The 19,747-nt window shown below is 45.2% G+C and overlaps 6 protein-coding genes across 6 annotated transcripts; all 6 read right to left on the bottom strand.

Annotated features, from left to right (window-relative positions):
• Nucleotides 1–179: 179 nt before the first annotated feature.
• TRIVIDRAFT_59353 (uncharacterized protein) lies at nucleotides 180–1,031 on the bottom strand (the record flags this gene model as incomplete). Its single annotated transcript, XM_014097338.1, has 2 exons — nucleotides 180–349; nucleotides 449–1,031. The coding sequence occupies 2 exons, from the start codon at nucleotides 1,029–1,031 to the stop codon at nucleotides 180–182; spliced, it is 753 nt and encodes a 250-aa protein (XP_013952813.1).
• Nucleotides 1,032–1,626: 595 nt separating this feature from the next.
• TRIVIDRAFT_194325 (uncharacterized protein) lies at nucleotides 1,627–3,793 on the bottom strand (the record flags this gene model as incomplete). Its single annotated transcript, XM_014097337.1, has 12 exons — nucleotides 1,627–1,783; nucleotides 1,840–1,945; nucleotides 2,017–2,130; nucleotides 2,198–2,337; nucleotides 2,391–2,520; nucleotides 2,572–2,581; nucleotides 2,648–2,699; nucleotides 2,758–3,186; nucleotides 3,257–3,447; nucleotides 3,507–3,568; nucleotides 3,640–3,667; nucleotides 3,728–3,793. 12 exons carry the CDS (start codon nucleotides 3,791–3,793, stop codon nucleotides 1,627–1,629), a joined length of 1,485 nt encoding a protein of 494 aa, XP_013952812.1.
• Nucleotides 3,794–4,741: 948 nt separating this feature from the next.
• TRIVIDRAFT_69873 (uncharacterized protein) lies at nucleotides 4,742–5,236 on the bottom strand (the record flags this gene model as incomplete). Its single annotated transcript, XM_014097336.1, has 1 exon — nucleotides 4,742–5,236. One exon carries the CDS (start codon nucleotides 5,234–5,236, stop codon nucleotides 4,742–4,744), a length of 495 nt encoding a protein of 164 aa, XP_013952811.1.
• A 1,141-nt stretch (nucleotides 5,237–6,377) lies between these two features.
• Nucleotides 6,378–10,030, bottom strand: TRIVIDRAFT_50977 (uncharacterized protein; the record flags this gene model as incomplete). The annotated part of the gene is made up of 8 exons (XM_014097335.1): nucleotides 6,378–7,053; nucleotides 7,114–7,310; nucleotides 7,368–7,939; nucleotides 7,993–8,833; nucleotides 8,904–9,596; nucleotides 9,650–9,685; nucleotides 9,738–9,856; nucleotides 9,919–10,030. 8 exons carry the CDS (start codon nucleotides 10,028–10,030, stop codon nucleotides 6,378–6,380), a joined length of 3,246 nt encoding a protein of 1,081 aa, XP_013952810.1.
• A 1,907-nt stretch (nucleotides 10,031–11,937) lies between these two features.
• On the bottom strand, nucleotides 11,938–12,996 carry TRIVIDRAFT_158870 (uncharacterized protein; the record flags this gene model as incomplete). Its single annotated transcript, XM_014097334.1, has 3 exons — nucleotides 11,938–12,360; nucleotides 12,413–12,636; nucleotides 12,693–12,996. 3 exons carry the CDS (start codon nucleotides 12,994–12,996, stop codon nucleotides 11,938–11,940), a joined length of 951 nt encoding a protein of 316 aa, XP_013952809.1.
• A 4,042-nt stretch (nucleotides 12,997–17,038) lies between these two features.
• On the bottom strand, nucleotides 17,039–18,749 carry TRIVIDRAFT_69876 (uncharacterized protein; the record flags this gene model as incomplete). The annotated part of the gene is made up of 4 exons (XM_014097333.1): nucleotides 17,039–17,770; nucleotides 17,845–17,988; nucleotides 18,053–18,610; nucleotides 18,747–18,749. 4 exons carry the CDS (start codon nucleotides 18,747–18,749, stop codon nucleotides 17,039–17,041), a joined length of 1,437 nt encoding a protein of 478 aa, XP_013952808.1.
• Nucleotides 18,750–19,747: the final 998 nt, after the last annotated feature.

Below are 19,747 nucleotides of genomic sequence, written 5' to 3'. Positions count from 1 at the left end.
TTTAAAATAACGGAGTTACATCATGAGGCCGTCTAAGATATATAGAAGAAAAAAAATGTTCTCACTAAGTACATGCGAATTAAAAGAAAGAGATCAACATTTTCAACAATAAGACTTCAGCATCTACACACTTTGTAAATAGTCTCTGTTCTATGATGGTAAAATACTGGAACACCAATTTATACTTTGCCGGCTGACTTGAGCCAGTCCATGTGGTCCTCAATCACCTTTTGCATCGCCTTTGTCTGTTCTTCCATCACCGTTGTCAGCGGTTCCTTACCCGTCAGTCTAGCACCAATTTCCATATAAGCCGCAGCCACCGGCCCGTTAATATTCACTTTGGCCATGCCTTATGTGATACATTTGGCAAGAAGTTCAGCCTGAAAATATTTCTCGTGTGTGCCGTGTAGAACTAGTCGTACTCGTGAGCCTACGCGGGTAGCAATACTCTCCAGCCGTGGGAAGTCGAGTTGAGGTCCTTTTGGTCCATATGCGCCATGCACGTTACCAAAAGCAGGTGCAAGCCAGTCAATCCCCAGCGCGACAAACTCCTCGGCTTGTTCTGGCGTTGTCAAAATCTCCTCTAAGTCCTCTGTGTCCTGAATGCCATCTTCGGTGCCGTTGATTCGACCAGGCTCGCACTCGGTGATGATGCCGCGAGCATTGCAGTACTCAACTAGCTCTTTGCTCAAGCGCATATTCTCATCACGCTCATAATGACTCATGTCTACCATGATACCGTCAAATCCGCCCAGGTCTGCTGCTCGCCGGATGATTTCAGGGTCCTGCGCGTGGTCCATGTGTACCCCGATTGGTACGCTTGCCTTATCTGCAGCCTCAGCGGCTGCGTGCAAAAGCAACCCATCTGCATATTCAATTGACCATGGGAAGGGTTGTATGAGTGCTGGTGAGCGCTTGGCCTCAGCCGCGCGAATTGTTGCCACTACAGCCTTAAGGTTGTAGCAGCAGACGGCCGGGATTGCGTAGCCTCCCTCGTACGCCGCATCCACAATGACCTTGGCACGGTTCATTTCTAAGTTGTATGCCTTGCCATTGGTTCCATTTGTTCCGCTCTTTGAGTTTGCAGTCATTGTTTCTTGATAAATGGAAGAATGATGTGAAGTGAGAGACTGAGTGAAGTGAAGAAGAGTGTGAACGGGGTTTTCTGTATTGAGAGAGAAACACGGGGTTACGATTGAACCTCCGGTTGCACTCCTGCCAGAACTCCCTACTCATACAATTTCATTGTGTATTACCGAAGTTGTTGGCCGAACAGGGTCCGAATAGAAGATCCGGAGGATGAAAGCGCCGGTTCGGAGGAAGCGGAACATGCATGATCCGCCATCCATGTAACGACTCGGGATATCATCATTATGCATCGCACTCAGTCTTAGAATATACGCAGTAGTTTAGTCATTTTATAACGGTGATGTAAATCATATTGTTGCATCACGGGAAACTGGGCAGTGGAGTAGCGAGATAAAGTCTGACTGTGAGAGCTGATGGATGAAAATTTAGAGCCCGATCAAAAACCCCGAACAGCAATATTTTTGACTCACATTTATTCAAACGTTTCCAAATGACCGTTTTCCTAAGCAAATAGCGGTTCCATTATGACAGCAGTCATCATGGCCGCGAGGCGTCGACCTGATCTTCGATATGCCCTGCGCTGGCTTTGCCCTCAAATGCTACTCCTTCAGCAACTACATCCTGCTCATCGATTTCCACAACACGGTCACCAAATGCCGCGGCAATTTCCTCGAGAGTCTTTTGGTTAGTCTCCCTACGCGATAATTAGCATCAGGTTTGTCACTATTCTCATGAGGCCGAAGATATTACGGGAAGTAAAAGTAGATGATGAGCAAGTAAACAGTGCAACATCCGACAAAGACATAATAATAGTTCTGATGGATCGTAGCAAAGGCACTGGGTCCAGCCTCGGTGACTAGGAAGGTGTCGTGTTAAATCCGCAATGATGGAATGAACGAAGAGAGTAGACGTGAAAACTAAACCTACTGCCAACATTGACGACATAATGAGCCATGGCAGCGACGCCCATTATCCGGCTGCGAATGGACATAGGAAGAACCTCAGACCCGTACAACCAAGTAGTACTGTTGATCAGACCATCTATGTGACTCGTTAGCAATTCACTGCCCGCAAACAAAACACAACTGAGAATAAAGAAAAATCGCACAGTAGCACACGACAAATAAAAATATGCCTAAAATGGCAAATCCTTTGCCGACGCGGTTATCCGTGTTCTGGAATTTAAGCTGCATAACCGCGGAATAGATCCCGGTGATAATGACACAAGTCAGCCCGAAGAGAAGCATTCTATATGCACATTAACCAAAACCGTATCATAGTTATGAGATGAGGATGCTTACTTCCGGTGGCCTAATCCGTCGGGGAGGAAGTTGACGGCGATGGCGTTAGAGACGAAGGCACATGTTCCCCAGGCCGCGGTGAGAGCGAGAATTGTTTGAGAGCTAATACCCAAAGACTTATAGAGGATTGCTAGGCGTCGTTAGAATATTGCATAGTTATAAGTCGCCAATACACACTCACTCTGATAGTACTACGAGCTAATTAGAAAATTACCCCAGCATCATCCAATCTTATTGGAGGACAAATAAATACTAGCCTGAATAACATTGACGCCCGTCACAGTCGTCAATACTTGCACACTGACGGACCTAGAAAGATATTTAATTGCTTGACCCAAAGGCAGTCTATAGCGGCTCGGGCACATACACTAAGACGCGATGTTGATATAACCGAAAGATCTCGCGAAACGAAGTGAGTTCACGGGACCGCTCATATTCAATTTGCCTTCGCATAAGCCCAAATTCTTCGTGTAGTTCTTGTGATTGTAAATCGCTTCGAATTTTTGCAAACTCTTGGCGGGCTTCCTGAAGCTTGCCCTTCTGAATCATTTCGCGTGGGGAGTTGGGCATGAAGGTAGCCAAACCGGTGAATAAGATAATACCCCAAGGCAACTGGAGGCCCAATGGAAGATGCCACTGAACTGCACCGTATGGAGCATAACCACAGGCGTAACCGACCCAATTTGCAAGCATCGTGCCAGACGAAAGGCCCACGCCGGAGAGACCGCCAATCAGCCCTCGATTCTTTGGGGGTGCGATTTCTGAGAGGTAGATGGGTACAGTACCGCTCAATGCTCTGAAGGGGTACGCAATTTAGAAGTCAGACTAATAATATCATATAGTAAGGAAAAGATTTCCACACATACCCAACGGCGACTCCGGAGATAACTCGACCCGCAAGAAACATGCCAATGTTTACCGATGCAGTCTGCAATATGGCCCCAATCGTGACAACAATCGCCGCAATCTGCATGAAACGTATTCGCCCAAGTTTATCAGCAATTAAGATTTGTAAAAAAGCACCGACTGCCTCGCCGGCTATGTAGATGGCACCGACCTTGATATTGTCAGTAAAGTCGAATGCCAAATATTGGGCTTCCAGTGTGAGAAACATACAGCCCCCATAATAGTAGAAGACGGGCTACCCATATAGGCCGCCCAGCTGAGATGGGTAATTGCTATTTGTTTCGGTTGGCTGCAATTTCACAAAGGCACGGCAGGAAGGAAGAGTAGAGTAGAGTAGACCAACTCGCAGTTACGATGCCCGTATCATAGCCCTGTTTTCCGATATGATTAGAAGCTTATATACGAAACGCCATATTAAAGGCGTGACTTACGTATAAGAACGTGCCAATTGATGCAAACGACGCGATGCCGATGGTGTACCAACCAGTTGAGGGCATGGTGAGGAATAAGTCTGTGCTAAGCCTGGTTCCTTGACACGAAGATGCAGAAGTAGATGCAGCAGTTAATCTGTTAAAAAGAAGAGAGTCATAAGATTAATAAAAAAAAAAATCGAGGGAACTTGCTGGCGTAATAATGCAACCAACTGATATAGAATGCTTAACCCAGTGGTGTATGCATGTATGCAATCCCAACTTCCCCAGATACTTCAAATCTGGGGAAACTTTAGCCCAGTGCTGCATGGCACCCGAACCCCGCGAAATTCAGATTGCGGCTTATCATACCGCCGAAAGGGCCAGCACCAGTGCTAGAAGCCCTGATATTGATCCTGGGGATGGCCAAAAAATCGCTAGCTCCGCGACGATTACTCTCGATGGTTTAGATACAGCAAACCTCAAGTATGATTCTTGATAAATGTGCATAGTTAGACAGATTCTACTATCTTGCAAATTGACGGGTACGTGTCAACTGAGTTTGTATCGAAAATCCTCCAAAAATTACAGTGGCGTATTATACGATGTTGGAATATTGGCTTTCAAAGCATCGTCACAGTTTCCAAAATATTCCAGGTAATGAAGCACAGCTTGACTTATTTTTAATAGTTGATATACACCTTCAAACGAGTTGTTATCTCCCAAAGAATTGTCTCATGAATGTTTGAGTTAATTTTTCTCTTTGTGAAGTCGATAATATATGAATGAGACGAGCTCTTCTTTCCGTTTTTCTATATGGCAATATTCCACTATAAAAAATTTAGCGCTACAGTGTCTGAACTTGTTCCATCGATAGACTACATCGCTACCGGTTTATCGCCGTTTCAATCACGATCTGAACTACATCAGTCCATCTGGAAATGGGGGGCGCGGCACCGACAGCGTGATTGCTTACGTTCCCTCTAATCCGAATGCGATGTTTTGATACACGGATCTTATTTCAACCGGCCGATACTAGTTGACAGCCTCAGTACCCCTAGGTGCTTGTCTGACTTCCAAATACCGTTTCCAGGCCAAATATCCACCATCCAAATCCGTTGCTCGCGATAGTCCCAACTTTTGCAGCTCCCTCGCGGCCAGCGAACTCGTGTAACCCTCTGAACAGGACACAACGACCCGTGTGTCGTATCCAAACTCGTCCACAATCTCTTTGATCCGGGCTTCGTTCTGAGGATCCAGACGCCACTCTAGCACGTTACGCTCGATAATACTAATAGTATGCTTAGTGGTAGATGCATCGAATAGCGGTGCGCCAGGAAAGACCAAGGCGCCTTCTCGCTCGCGTTGGGAGGCTGGCCGGATGTCTACAATGTGGGTTGGGCGATGAGATAAGGGGGATTGCAACTCTGTAAGTAACTGAGCAGGAGTGATGCGATTGAGGTGTGTGCGTGCATCAGCAAGGATCTCATCGATACTTCTGGCACCAGGCGGAGGAATATGCTTTGACATTTTTTTTTAAATGTACTTGCTTTTGGCAGAAGGAGTGTGTATGCGAAGAATAATATCGTGTGTATACTAATTGCAGACACATGGAAACTTCGGCGACACTACTCCGTATATGTGAGAGTAAAATTCTATGGCGTGATTTTGCGCTAAATATACGTTTTTTTTTTCCTTTTTCCTTTTTTCCTTTTTCGGGGGCTGTAGCACAACAAGTGACACTCTATCATGTATGATGGGGGAGAAAAAGTAACAATTAGCCTTGCAGTATATTATGATCTATATGGAAGCATTCGCCAACTTATAACAAATTGTTGGAATAAGTTGTTGTTTTCCGGCTTTATTACAAAATGATTTACAAGACGACTAAGCTTACACGCGCTCACTGTTATAACTTAACTTCTATATTACGGAGTATAACAATAAGATTTTAGGGTAATAAACTAGCTACTACTCCGTAAAGATGGTTTTTAAACGCCGACCGCAAACGCCTCAAGTATGGCCCTCCAAACAGTGGGGGCCAGATCTGAACAGATTAAGTAAACAGGAATTTGTTACGATTTGGTCAATGGGAACAGCGATCAATCCCTTATAAACAGCTGATTCCGTCACAATAATCTACAATTGAGATTATTGGTCTGATCTTTTGCGCCCTTTAGCTGAATGATTTGACGGAATTACGATATACTCAGGATATATTCAGTATAAGGGCAACTTGGCAGAGATAGATTATCCTTCTTTAACATCGAATATGTTAAAGAACAGCTTCAAACATACGTTAGGGGAATTTGCAGTACATAGTAAGGATGTATATGGTAGAATTCTCATATTGCGTGCTATTTGACGAATACTATTGGAGTATACATGTCAATAATTTTATTTGAACATGAACTTATTGAATTAATATAATCTAAGCCCTCTGAATGCTGGCTTTTAGGTAGATATACATACTGATTATAGAAATAAAATTTTACACCATAGGGGGAGTGATAAGTTATAAATGATAGATGCTAATATAAAGCTACCAAAAGCTTAGATATTTTAACAAAGGTTATACCAATTGCAGAGCTGTACCAAAAATAGATATTAAAAAAATGCTATTAATCAATATTCTTCAATCTATTAAGATTAAGAAAGCGTCGTACCACCTCTAGTCAAACACATCAATAGCATATCGCTCGTTGCTAACACGTTCGAACCACTCGGCGGCTTCCTTCTCTCCCATCGACACCCCCTTTGTTTTAAGTTTATCCAACAAAATTTGAATCAAAATCTCCCTAACACCCTCTGCCATCTTATTAGAGCCGCAAACAAAGATTTTGGCGTCGCTTTCCCACAGATCCGCGACATACTCTCGTTGACGCCAAATGCGGTGTTGTACATATTTACATCCGAGGGAAGCTTCGGGTTGACGACTGTATGCCCGGAAAATAGTGACAACGCCAGCAGCTTCCCACCCACTGAACTCATCATAGTACAAATCGTCATCCAATGGGTTTCGACAGCCGTAAAACAGAACTGCTGGGGCAAGCGGGCGTCCGCTTCTAAGAATAATGAAACGCTCTTCAATAAACGCCCGAAATGGAGCAATGCCAGTACCTGCAGCGATGCAGATTATGGGTGTTCTACTCGAGTCAGCTGGCATACGGAACCCACCTTGGCCAGCGCGGACAGAGACTTGAAGTCGATCACCAGGTGAAAGTGACGACAGATATGATGATGTAACACCAATATACCGACCATTTCCAGATAACGCAGGCCTATCTATTACCGAGTAGGTTATGGTTGCTCTTGTGGGGTTCGATAGTGGAGAGGATGAGATTGAGCTGCAGAGTGAATTTAAGTCAGATAAAATATAAAATATTTGACGGCAAAAAGGTTCTTACTATTTTCGTACTCTCATTGGGGGGAGTAGGAGGAGAAAATGGTTGAAGGGGATTGGAAGGTCTGGAAATTGCTCAATAATGTCAAGTATAGAGACACGTTTGAGCCTAATATCTGAATCATATGCATCAGTGGCTAGATGATGTAGTTCCTGTTTTGTCTGGTTATCCTCGGCAATACTATGAAGACTAAGAATATTCTGGGTTAAAATGTTAGATGAGAGTCTCGTAATAACGTCCTTCAGCATTGCACGAACCCGTTTGGTCGCCGGTTGGCCAAGTTCCACGTATGATGTTAACAGAGTGGAAATAGGGATACTGGTATCCGTCGGGAGGGTAGTTGGTTCCGATGCCATGATGATAACATGGGAGTCCCATGCCAAGTTGAAGCGACGTATGGCTCGTGATACAGCTTCCTTTGGGTTATAAGGAAGCACGGCGAGATAATCGCCTGTGGAGTAAGTTACATTACTCGGTAGTCGTACCTCGATATGCTTCTTTATGACGGCTGATTCGTTGGACACAAGAGTACGAGTGGCCACCACGCAGCCTTCCTTGGTGTCCTGGCGGAGAGTTAAAGCTCTGGGAGTCGAGAAGGAAACAGAAAGTCCAGACACGGGGGTATTATCATTCTCCGTACATCCCCCGAACTGTTTTTGGATTGCAGGCCAGAGAACTTCATCCTCCCAGGACTCAAAATCACTAAACATGTCTCTATCCTTGGCATTAGTGGTGCCCATTGGAACAATCCGACGAGCACCGAGTCTCTCTAGAGAGACATCCACGAGCCGAGGAATGCGATGATAAGACTTCGCCCAATCGGAATGGCCTAAAAATATGTCAGTCACATAGAACGACTAAGTGTGCAATACCGAAGCGTACCGCAGCCATAAACAGCATAAGCAACGTCATTGAACTTTTCTCCATTTATATTCTGGATCCAGTCGACAAAGTGACCAGCGTTATGTGGCGGTTGCCCTTCATACGAAGATGTGATAATGATAACTGGTCCGTCGATTGGGAGTGCTTCTCTGGCAGCGTCTAATGTGTCCACCGCGGCCTTGAAGCCATGAGAGGAAGCATCATTTGCCAATCTCTGGGCCATAAATTCACAAGTTCCAGAATCAGACCCATAAAATATTTTCAGTCTCGCGCCGTCACTCACTGTATCCACGTTATTCGATGGACTTGCTGATTTCTTAGTAAGTAAAGGTTGATCCAGGGTGGTTAGTGACCCTTGTGTACTGGCACCGGAAGCTCCAGCCAGCCGTGCTTCTAATTGGAAAGGTGTAATGCCGCCTCGAGGTATCGCCCGAATTTTGAAGTCTTTGGGTTTGATAGTTAGAGTTTCTTGTATGACTAGCGAATAAGACGGGTCGTCCATAACAAAGTTGAAGTTTTGCATAAGCATAGCGAGTGCGAGAATCATTTCTTGCCAGGCAAAAGGTCGCCCAATGCAGCTTCGTAATCCCGTACCGAAGGGGCTCCAACAGTGCGGATATTCTTTCATTAGGCGGTTGAAGTTGTCTTCCATCATCCTCTCTGGATCAAATTCGCAGGCGGTGTCACCATAAACACTTGGATCAAGGTGGGATTTCGCTAGTAGGCAGACGAGTTGTTCACCAGCCTTGACCCCGTACTTGCCTCCAATAGTTTCATCTTTGGTGGCCTCTCTGGCAAATGCTGAAATTGGTGCGTTAAATCTTAAAGTTTCTCGAATGACCTAAGGTTGAAAAAGATGTCAGTGCCTATAACCCAAGAGCTCAGAAGTACGTTAACAGGTTGATACACACCGCGGCCAAGTACTTTAGCCTTCCAATATGATCTATCTTTACTGGCCCGCTCCCCACGACACCATCAATCTCAGCTTGGACCTTGCGATAAATCTCGGGATTTGTGACTAATTGGTACATAGTAAATGAGAGCGTGGCGGCTGTGGTTTCGTGGCCCGCAACAAGAAATGTAATTAAATTGTCAATGATGCTCTGCTCTGTCATTTTGCAGCCAGTCTTAGGGTCCACGCCATTGAGCATGGCGTTCAGAAGATCCTTAAGATCACCAGTGGCTTCCGGGGATTTTTGCCTGGCTGCTAAGACCTGACCAGCAGTTGATCGCAGGATGTCAATATTGGACTGAAACTTGCGATCCGCTGATTTGTGAAGATAGGATGGTAGGACGCGCATGTTCCTCTCTCCGGCTGCTTTTAGCACAGCGTACATTGCTTTAATAAACGGATGCATATCATCTCGGTAATATGAGTTGAATCGGAACCCCATAGAGCAGAGTGCAACCGTATCAAGAGTAAGACGCGTGAAGTCCTCCCCCACTGAAATCGGTGTAGATGATCCATAACGCGCCCATTTTAGGGTAAGTTGACTTGCTACCTCGTGCATATCATCAAACATTCCACGGATAGACATTGGTCCAAAAGCAGACATTAAAACACGGTGTGCAATCCCCCAGTTTTTTTCCTCTTCTCCAGAGGACTGTGTAAAGTTAATACAATACCACTGATAGTTCAGCTTTGAAGATTGCCTACTGTAAAAAGTCCATCATGCACAACGGCCCTCAGTTCCTGCATTCAAAAGTCAGCAGCAAAGAGAGCTAGGTTGTGGAAATTCTATTACCTCAAGATCACCTTGGATGGATTTTTGGAATCTGTCATCGTCACAAACCTCATGAACAAGCTCATATGAAGAAACGATCACCAATTTAGTGCCACCGATGGATAATCTGTATATTGGCCCTGCCAAAAAAAATTAGCAAATCTCTTTGTATCGTATGCAGACTGCAGCATTTGTTGCGTACCGTACTTGCTTGCAAGATGGAGCATAGATCCTAACGGGTAATCCATATCAATGTCCTTAATATTACCCAGCAGCGGGATGGTTCGAGGTTGTGGGATATTAGATTTGGCCATAATGTCTTGGTCAATCGGTTTTCGAATACAATGCCGTAATGTTCTTGAATCGTAGTATCAGTATAGTCGGTTTAAGGAACATTATTTGTGGTGGTTGAGAGATGAGGAGATATATATTTGTATCTATCCTAGAAATGCCCTCATTTTGTTCAATTCGTAAGCCTGCGGGAATAGACGAACGCCGCGGCTTCTGGCTGCATCATGGTATGCCACATTTAGTCTACTGCGAAGCCCCTTAAGCCCAGAGCCTAATAAGTGTTGATGTTTCTGGCGTACCTAATATCAAATAGGAAGTGCATGCGCCACCGTCGATCCGCCGCTGGCCGCGGAAACCGAATGAGCGGCTACTTTACTCCCAATAGGCCTTGACCAACTGGAACAGCAATAATGACTTGGTCCAAATGTGTTGCTGACATGGAGCCCGCGGATAGACACCAGTTACCAAGCAAAATAGGCAGGGGTCCTACGGTAAAAACCCTCGTAACCCCTAATCAAGTATCCGGATTGCAGCAGGAGTCATTACGAAACTGGTACACACAAAAAGGTGATCGAGCCAGTTCACTATGGAATCATCGACGTTGTAAAATGCTGCCGTCTGTGAGATAGCTGGAGCCACCAGAGATGCAGTAAATGTTAAGTAATGTACGATTCTCATTACTGATGTAATTGATAAGAACCAGAAACGAAACCCACTTCTCAACTGCCAAGAAGTTTCAGAAATTTCAACATTGGTAATCCGGACCATCTGCTCTTATAAGTTCTGTACCGCTCCTAGGAGGACGCACATCGTTCGGCGCTCAGAATGGCATCTTCATCATGGGACTTTAGCTTATCTTCTCTCGCTAATAGCATCTACATATTCTGCAGTGCTAGCTGAAATCTTATAGTCAAGGGTAATTTGAGCTTCAGTGATGGATTCAAATTGAAAGCGAATGGCAGATGTTAAATAAATACCAAGTCATTCAGTGAATATAGGTAGATTCAAGTAAAGAGGCAAATGCTCCGAGCTCTGCAAAGATCCGAGTCGGCCCTATAGATGACGACGGCTTCATGGCTGAAGTCTCTATGACCTGTGCGCGGGCTGGACCGCTTCAGCACAAGCGGCGGGCGATTCAATAGCAGCCGCTTCGAATGGCCAGCAGTCCGTCTTGTTGTCCAATACCTGTGCCCAAGCATAAGGACGTCTTTGCAGTGCCTCTCATCCATGATGCAACTAACTAGTCTAGATATGGAAGTCGTTGCGCCCCAACGTCAGCGTATCAACCTGGCGGAGTGTGGCAAGGCTTAGCTGGCAATGCGGTCAGCGTCTCTGCTATATATGGTAAAGTTTAGGTTCGAAAGTTCCATATTAACTAGGTACATTGAGTACAGTTGCAGTAGTAAAACCGCCTCTCAGGTCGAATTCTTTCTGTTCGGGGGTAAAGGTTGCTGCTACATGTATTTTATCTGTAGTCTAGGGTATTGATGTACATGTGTTTGAAGAATTTTACTAAAAGAGAGCATTACAGACTCCCTCCCCTCTCTTCCATGGTGTAATGTTCTAATCTTCCCCAGTTTTGGTGCGCAGAGCGATAATTGGACGTTGCTCCAGTGCAAGAGTCTCAACACACAACTTCTTGGTCGTCATCTACGCATTTTGGATCCTGACAAACAGTCTACTCGAGTTAGTACTGCTGTTTCAAATTTACCAATCCTGGCATCTGTGAGTGAATTGTTGGCAGGCATGCGCGTAGGGTGAAGTAACATATATTAATGGCGGCATGAGATCAGGCGGTAGAAGGTAATTTTTCTTTCCATTTATGTACTGACTATTAAGTGATTGTCTCACTAACCACTTCTTTTGCCGTCTGCACTCCATGTGCAGATATCAGGAGGCAAAACGCCGTCCGCAGGCCGCTCGTAGCTTATTATGGGCCACTCGCCTTCTCGGCCGGGGGCGATATTGATCGTGACGAATCAACCGCGCAGAGAGGCACTGTTTCCTGCGCATCCGTCTTTCTGGACCGCCTCACAAGAAACCACTGGACGGTCATCGCAGCCATCGCCCCATTCCAGACAAAAACGAGCATCATGCCGAGCGAAAAGACCCATGAGTCGGACAGAACGGCCGTGTCGCAAAGGCTCATGACTGCAAAGTCGTCGATTCCATCGGGGAGTACAAAGCTCGATATCATAAGTATGAGCTGGCACAGCGCAACGTCGGCGTAGTGGACATATTTCACATTACGGGGGATGGAATCGTAAGTCGACAGTCCCCTACTCATCCGCCGCAAGAAGAAATAGAGTATCACGTCAACAATCGTCAGGGACACTGTAACGAGGCCCACGATCTGCGAACTTAGTATAAATCTCGCCGCGATAATCCAATGATCAAACACTTACACTGTGCTCCGATGTAAAATGGTCTGCTGTTCCCCTGGCAAGAATGCCAGTAACCATGCCACCAGCCACGAGCGGAGCGAAAACACAAAGCTGGAGAATCATCTGCCACTTATCAACGACTTTCTTTTCGATTGGGCGGCCGATTAGATGACATAAAACAGTTGCCGAAGCCAACAAAAGGATGATGGGATAGACGAGGAAGAAGGCAAGCGTCATGGAAATGACTGCTGTGTTGTTAGCTAAGGCGGAGGCTTTAGGTGGGAAGGGGATCCAGACGTACGGTGTACTAAACCAAGAGTGATAAACGTCGACTCTGATACACCGTTGACGGAAAACTCGTCTGTTATGAAATTGATAGAGAAGGTGTTGCCAGAACTACTGATATTGCGCGTGTCCAATGCGAAGTTCCTTATCGAGGCGGGGGGTTGCGAAATGTTGCCCTGCAGCAGGACTCTTAAGCCGGTGACGCCAGGCTGGAGCCAACACTGTTGTTCGGATGACAGGGTATCTAGTTGGGCTTGCAAGAAGCTGGTAATGTAAAAGTCATCCTGCTTAGTCGATGCGCGTACTGGAGTCTTTATCATTATATCGTGCGACTTGTCATCCTGGAGTTTGGTACAGGTGGCCGATAATACAAACAAGAAGATCAATGCCCGTAGGAGGGTCAGGGTTGATGCCATCACCGCTGAGGTTAGATACCCAGGAATCAATTAATTTCCAGTAGTTTGACAGGGCTGAATATATGCGCAGTGGATGCAGTGTCGGTATTTTGATGTAGGGATGTTCCTAACAAATGATAGCTTGAGATGCTAGTTCAAGTCGGAGTATGGGTTTCTTATACTTGGCCGCGAGCAATCAACGCCCAGCGCACCCTACATATAACGCGCGTCATCGGCGCTTAGCTGTTGTGGCTTATGAGACACTGCCATGTAATAAGACTGACAATTTTCAGGGGAAGGCGAGGCTTACAATTACAAGCAGCCCAATGACGACGCAGAAAGCGAGCAAAACAACTCGGTCGCTGATCCTATCTGTGAACAATTAGAATTGGCTGCCATTCGGTATTATTTCTTAAGCTATGCTAGGTAGGTAAGCCCTAACGAATTGACTAGGCCCAGTTAAGCACACTTTCACTGTGGTGTTTGTTTTATGTATGTTGTATTATACGTTATTGATGGTTACCTGCAGGCGTTTTCCATGACAGTACGAGGGTTAGCCATGACATATCCACAGAATCCGAAAGACTCATAGGCATAAAGGCAGAGACAGATACTCTGGCTTTTAACATCGTGTTTTTCAATGACAATAGCCATTCTTTGACCAAATTAAATGCTATACGGACATGTCACATATTGATTTGCATTTAAAGATGTTCCGTATTCTCAGCTGGGTGAAGCATCTACACCGTGCTTGGCGAATTATCGTAATTCCATTGAACTCTAGCTTTAGGCGCTTAGGCTGTTGAATTTGAACTTTTCTGCTGTTGGCCGAAACTTAACGTAACCAGAGATCCCATCCAGCAAAACTGCCTGTAGGCGAGCTCTCAGAAATAAGAAATCTTGAAATAGACGGAGGTTCACATTAACGACGGTGAGATACCACTGAGAAGACCTGGCGCACTGTGCCTTGTTTATCAAGACATAAGATATGACAAGTTTGCTTGCTTGCCCCATACACAGGAGCCGCGTGAAAAAAAGAAATGTCAACATAATCTCGATCGCAAAATTAAATGAGCGTACTAGGTAGAGGCCAACATTCGTTGACGGGGTACCGCTAAAAAAAAGGATGTGATAACAGGACACGCAGGCTCTGAAAACTCCCTACGATTGTCTTACCGGCCACCACAGCGTGTTTAGATGTTTCTACTCCGTAAATTCCCAGTGGATCACGGACGAGGCGATACAATCCATAAGATCTCATCGTCCTAGCCTATGGCTGAAGATGGAAATAGTCAAAGGAAAAATAAGATTCTGAACAATAATTTCCACTTGGTCTGAGAGCTCATAGCGTATTTACCTCCATTCGAGAGGTAACCAATACTAGAGAATACGCATTTTTCGACAACTTGAAGGTTAGTAGGTAAGAGACAATTTACAGCGCCATATGGGAGACTCATTGCTGGTCGTGTTGGTAGTTCGTTCAAGCTGTTTATGATCTCTCTTTACCTTAACCTCCCCTCCTTTGAATCATGACTGCTGGTCTTAATTTCGTTAAGATTACTCCTGATCCAGACCTTTGACAAGAATCCTTCAGCCTTAGCGAACATCCCCTTTTCTCTAACCTTTTATTATTGCTGATTGGTTGATATAAGCGCAACTCCTTCCTCATCAGGTAATTGGATTTGCCGGTAAGACGAAAGTGATTAGGTCGTCAGCACTGCCGTGTTACACATTTGCCCTGGCTCGGATAGTCTAGTTGGGTAGCTGTGGAAGGGCCTTCTACTATAGCCTGAGAAGAGGAGATTTCGCTCCTATGACAGATCAGTGAGCTGTATATGTACATATCTCGATTCACTGGCTTAATGGACTCTTTATTTGCTGAAGTCTTACTGTAATCGTCGAGCTATTGCGGGTAATACGTTGTTAGTGACAATACTGTCAGGATGCGAGAGTAAAGGCGTTTGCCCATCCGAACCTATGGAGAGATCCTAACTGCGGATTCTATTATAGAAATCTGCTTTTACTTAAAAACGCTTTGTCCAATAACCATGTCTGGTATTCACCGGAGTAGCAATACATCATCTGAGATTGAGCGGGGACAGGTCCTTGATTTAGTTTGATGCCAAGCCGTGAATTTTGCTGAAAGCATTCAAATTAATTAGAACTACCTTTACAAGAATATGAAAAGTGAGAATAGTCCTCTTCTCGGTGATACTCTGATCTGCACTCAAAGCATAGACCGGTTTCCCACCAATGCTCCATAATGCAGTCAGGTTCTGCGTAGAAATTTCTGACCCAATGGAAGTTCCGTTCCACGACTGAAACGTTCCCTCCTCTCGTATCTCTTTTCTCTGCTCAATCAAGCCGTGCGGCCGTTGGTGTCGCGCTGCATCGAGAGGATGACGCATTGAAAGACCGGCGAGATATCCGCAATTTGTTTATTTCTTTGCTTCTTTGCTTCTTTTCTTTTCTTTTCTTTTTTTTTTTCTTTTTTTTTTTTTTAATTGCGAGAGAGAGAGGGGTACGGCTTCTAGTCAGATGTGAGGCTTAATTCCAAAGGCACCTACCGAGGCCTAATCATCTAGACACAGGTAGCCTCATTAGAGAGAACGTTCCATAATAAGTTCATCTGGATTCATATTTCCGAAAAGATTTGCTTATATGCTGTGCCTTCCGATGACTGTTAGTTTCTGCCTTCAAACTTTTTATGAAAGAAGGATGTACTCATGACACATGCATGTAGCACTCTTTATTAAAAGAGTGATCACGGTTCTCCACGTTACTGATTTAAGTATGACATCCATAGTCATAGTTGGGAAGGTGGCTAACACGTATCAGATTACTAGCGCAACAGTTCCCTAAACAGGACATCTTACAATGCTGTCAGCTTGAATACAGGTCTATAACACTCCACATCACCAATCAAGATTTAACGGAAAGCTAACTGCTCCTTGGCAAGGGGTTATTTAATAAACAACTACCCAGCAGTATCTTGAAATACGTTGTTTAATTCATGCCGTTTATCAAAGGATGTCTGGTGCAATTGTGCAATTGCGACTATGGTCGTCGTATAGTCCCACACTGAAAGTGTCATCCCCAACATAGACCGCGATTTCGACTGGCAGGAAATCTTTCCTAATAAGTACTTTCAGATCTTGGGTCACGTGGATCACTGTGTATTCAAGACGCCCCCTTACCATGACGAGCGGCGCAATGAACTGCCCACAGAAGCACCTCTGTCGGGATACCTCTCGACAGCAATGGCCTTATCGCATCCTTAGAAACTGCTTGGATGGACAGCAGATATGCCTTCCTAACGTCTTCGCTGACAAATAAGAGCTACGAACTAGCACGCAAAGACGAAGCGCTAGAAAAAGTAAGCTGCCGAGTCGTTTGTGGTGCATATGGGAGTCTCGTCCAATGAGTAAGTGCCTAAGCTGCGATCAGAACACCTACTCATCCTGATGTACGATTTCCCACACTGGCGGGAGTTATGTCTCCTTGCGGACCACCCCCTAGTAGATGCACACGACATACGCTTATTCTAAACCCGTTTTCTTCACTTTTGTGGCCCATCCGCCGGCTGCTGCTCTCAAGTTCGGTAGCGAGGGTAAATTTTTCCCATTGCCTTGGACGAAATGTTCAAGTTTGCCGTTGCGGAGAGGATGGTCTTGGGCCTGACTTCTTCGCCAGGCGCCAACATGGACGACTCCCAGTAAATTGCAACATCTGTATCACCAAGTTGTCCAAACCACAGATGAGTCACAGCATTCTGAATGAAGTATTGGAAACCTTGAAGCAAATTTCGAACATCAAGCACTAATATTACCAGCCAAGAACTTCTTGCTAGACATATATTTGTATCATCCAACAAGAAAGTTCATTCTGAATCGTTGCTTCGAAGGCCTATATCTCTAAAAAAAAATTACCTATGTACCTAAATTCCACCTAAATAGCTTTCTACCCGTCAGTAGTCATCTTCTTCATCGTTGGCCTCTTTATCCCAATAACTAATTTCACCCTTTATCTGAAGTTCACGGGCCAGTAAGGCTGCCTGTAGGATGCCCGTCTCGGCCCCCAATTCCTTCAGCTGCACAATAGCCCAATCACGGTAAAGCTGTGAGGTCCACGGAACTGCCGAGACCACGTACAACGGCCACAGTAGGAAGCTGCCCCTGGCAATAAAGCCAGCTTGCTGCCTATCCCGGCTGGTGAAAGAAAGAACACTAGCACAAACCTCAGCTATTAGGGTGTGGATGACATACTGGGAGCGCAGGCGTTGATAGTCCACAGCAGTTTGGCCTTTCACCTGATCGAGCATGTTTAGGATGAGTTCGTTAGTAAGGATGCGTAGAGTGTGACAGTTGATCGCATTTGATACGTGCACATCCGAATAAGAATTGACACCTTCTGGGCCTAGATTTTCTTTCACCCCAAGGCTGTTGTCAATTGCAATCCCATATTTAATAGATAACCTTCTTGACCAGTCTGCCAGGTTCCCATCTAGAGCACAGGCTCTGGAGATGATTGTAGGCCTGTCCGCAAGAAGCACATTTTCAGCAGAGGCGCGTAGAGAGCATAGATCCATAGCTAAGCGGTGAAGCTGGTCCTCGAAAGCCTGACTGGCACTTTGCAATCCGAGCGCCTTTGTAGACCAGCGCCGTATCTCGTTAGGGACATGCTGGGATCGTTGGAGAGCCTGTATGATCTAGGACATACTCCGGTTAGTGAGACAACAATTCATGCGCAGAGCTTGGCAAAGCGGCTGCATACCGCGTGTGAACGGAGATGTGAGAAGATGCGTATCCCAACGGAATTCAGTATTCGTTGCTGAGCAAACTGTGAAATAAGCGCGGTTGCACCTGACACATGGTTTGACCAGATACGCAGCGATTGTGGCGAGCAACAAGTTATTGTCTAAAGAATGGTATTTGCGTACGGATCTTCAGAGTAAAATAAAGCTGAATTCGTAACCACTTACCTCGTACAAGGCGAGGAGTAAAATGCTCACAAGAGTCTGATCTTGAATGCGTAGAGTCTCATCCATCAACGCCGCTTGAGTGAGCTGAATTGCGAGAAGGTATTGAGAATTCGCTGCTAACAGGAGATCTCGACTCCTCCGTAAATTTGCGATGCCAGCCATACCAATAGCAGCGACAACCGTAGGCAGCGCCAGATCGCGAGTAATAGTATCATATATGACTGGAAGATACTCGAGATGCCCACCACCAGAAATGGGATCCGTAAGCACGAAGTTGAGGAAAAAGAAGCATACAGCCTGGTCTGTAATGGGAACGGAGGGTATGGACGTGAGTAATGAATTACTCTCTTGAGGCTGGCCAGTAGGCTCAGCTTCCCTGGGTTTGCCAACCGGCTGTGTGGCAGCTATAGGGCTCTTTGCCGTGCGTTCTGTTTGATTACACCTGCGAATGACCTGTCTAGTTTGATCACGAAAAGCGAGATCAAGTTTGTCGCGATAGCCTCCACAGACAGCTCCTGTTCTCAAACATCGCCGACAAGTTGGGACGCCATGATCACACTGTAGTAGGGCCAAGTTAGCTTCTGCGCCGCCTTCGCAGAAATGGCAGAACGAGAATATAGAGGAGAGTTCGGCCCACTTTTTTCTTTATAGCACGGCAATTGCTACACCCGGTACTCGGCTTGCCTTTGAATACCATTGTGTGACGGACTGTGGAATGTGAATTATTGTAATCAAAAGCATAGCGGTGACTAACTTCTCAATAGATTACGAGGTACTGTGCCCAACCCCGGTGACGTAAGCCTAAACAATCACAGCGTATTTGTAGTGGGAAATCTGGGTTCCCGCGGAGACCGGGCGGATTGCGTACATCGCTATAATGTTACATTTATAATAATTAATGTAATAAATCTTATTTATTTATTTATTTATTTATTTTAGAAACTAGACATATATAATTTGACTTGACTAATCATCAACTGGTAGTATCTCATCTAGGTACTTGTAGCTTTAAAGCAAGTTTCTCATAGGGGATTTCATGAATAGATTTATCAGAGCTAGCTGACGGCTATCATTAGTAGATAAGAAAAGAAATTCATAGACCAGCACTTACGTTCATTCTACCTATGACTTACTTGTGCAGTGCCATCGCAATAACCTCAACTCTGCATCTGGGAATGCTCCTCACCGCACTCGCGTTCTGTTAGAATGCTCACATGCTAATATATTAATTCATTATCTCAGGTTGGAGACTCAGAACATGGAATAGAAACAACGGTAATGCTAGTTTCAAGTCTGCCATCTGATCAATACCCGAACTTTTCCCCGTTAGAGCTCTCTCTGTCAGTCTAAATGAAGGAAATGCATGTAAAGTGTGGACAAATGACAAATGTCAATGCCTCTCCAGTAGTTTCCGGACTTCCTATATGCCAATAGTGGAATATGTCAGGGTCGCAATCTCTGGTCGAAGTGATTGTCGGCGACGTTTTAGCTGAGCATCCACAACGCCGATTTGCCGATTAATTAGGATATTTGGTGTCCAGCTTCTCTATTCGGCCAAACTTCATAATTGCGTAAACAGCTGTACATGAATACCAAATTAATTATAATGCTTAATGTATGTTGTGCTCCAGTGAGACATGATAGGCTCCAGGGGCCCTGCAGATAGGAATCAATCACAATGAGCCTTGGGCCAAA

Source organism: Trichoderma virens, assembly GCF_000170995.1.
Source record: "Trichoderma virens Gv29-8 chromosome Unknown TRIVIscaffold_86, whole genome shotgun sequence".
In the NCBI taxonomy this organism is placed as follows: Eukaryota; Fungi; Ascomycota; class Sordariomycetes; order Hypocreales; family Hypocreaceae; genus Trichoderma; species Trichoderma virens.
The sequence above is the reverse complement of the archived record's forward strand: the minus strand, read 5'-3'. Positions and strand labels throughout refer to the sequence as shown.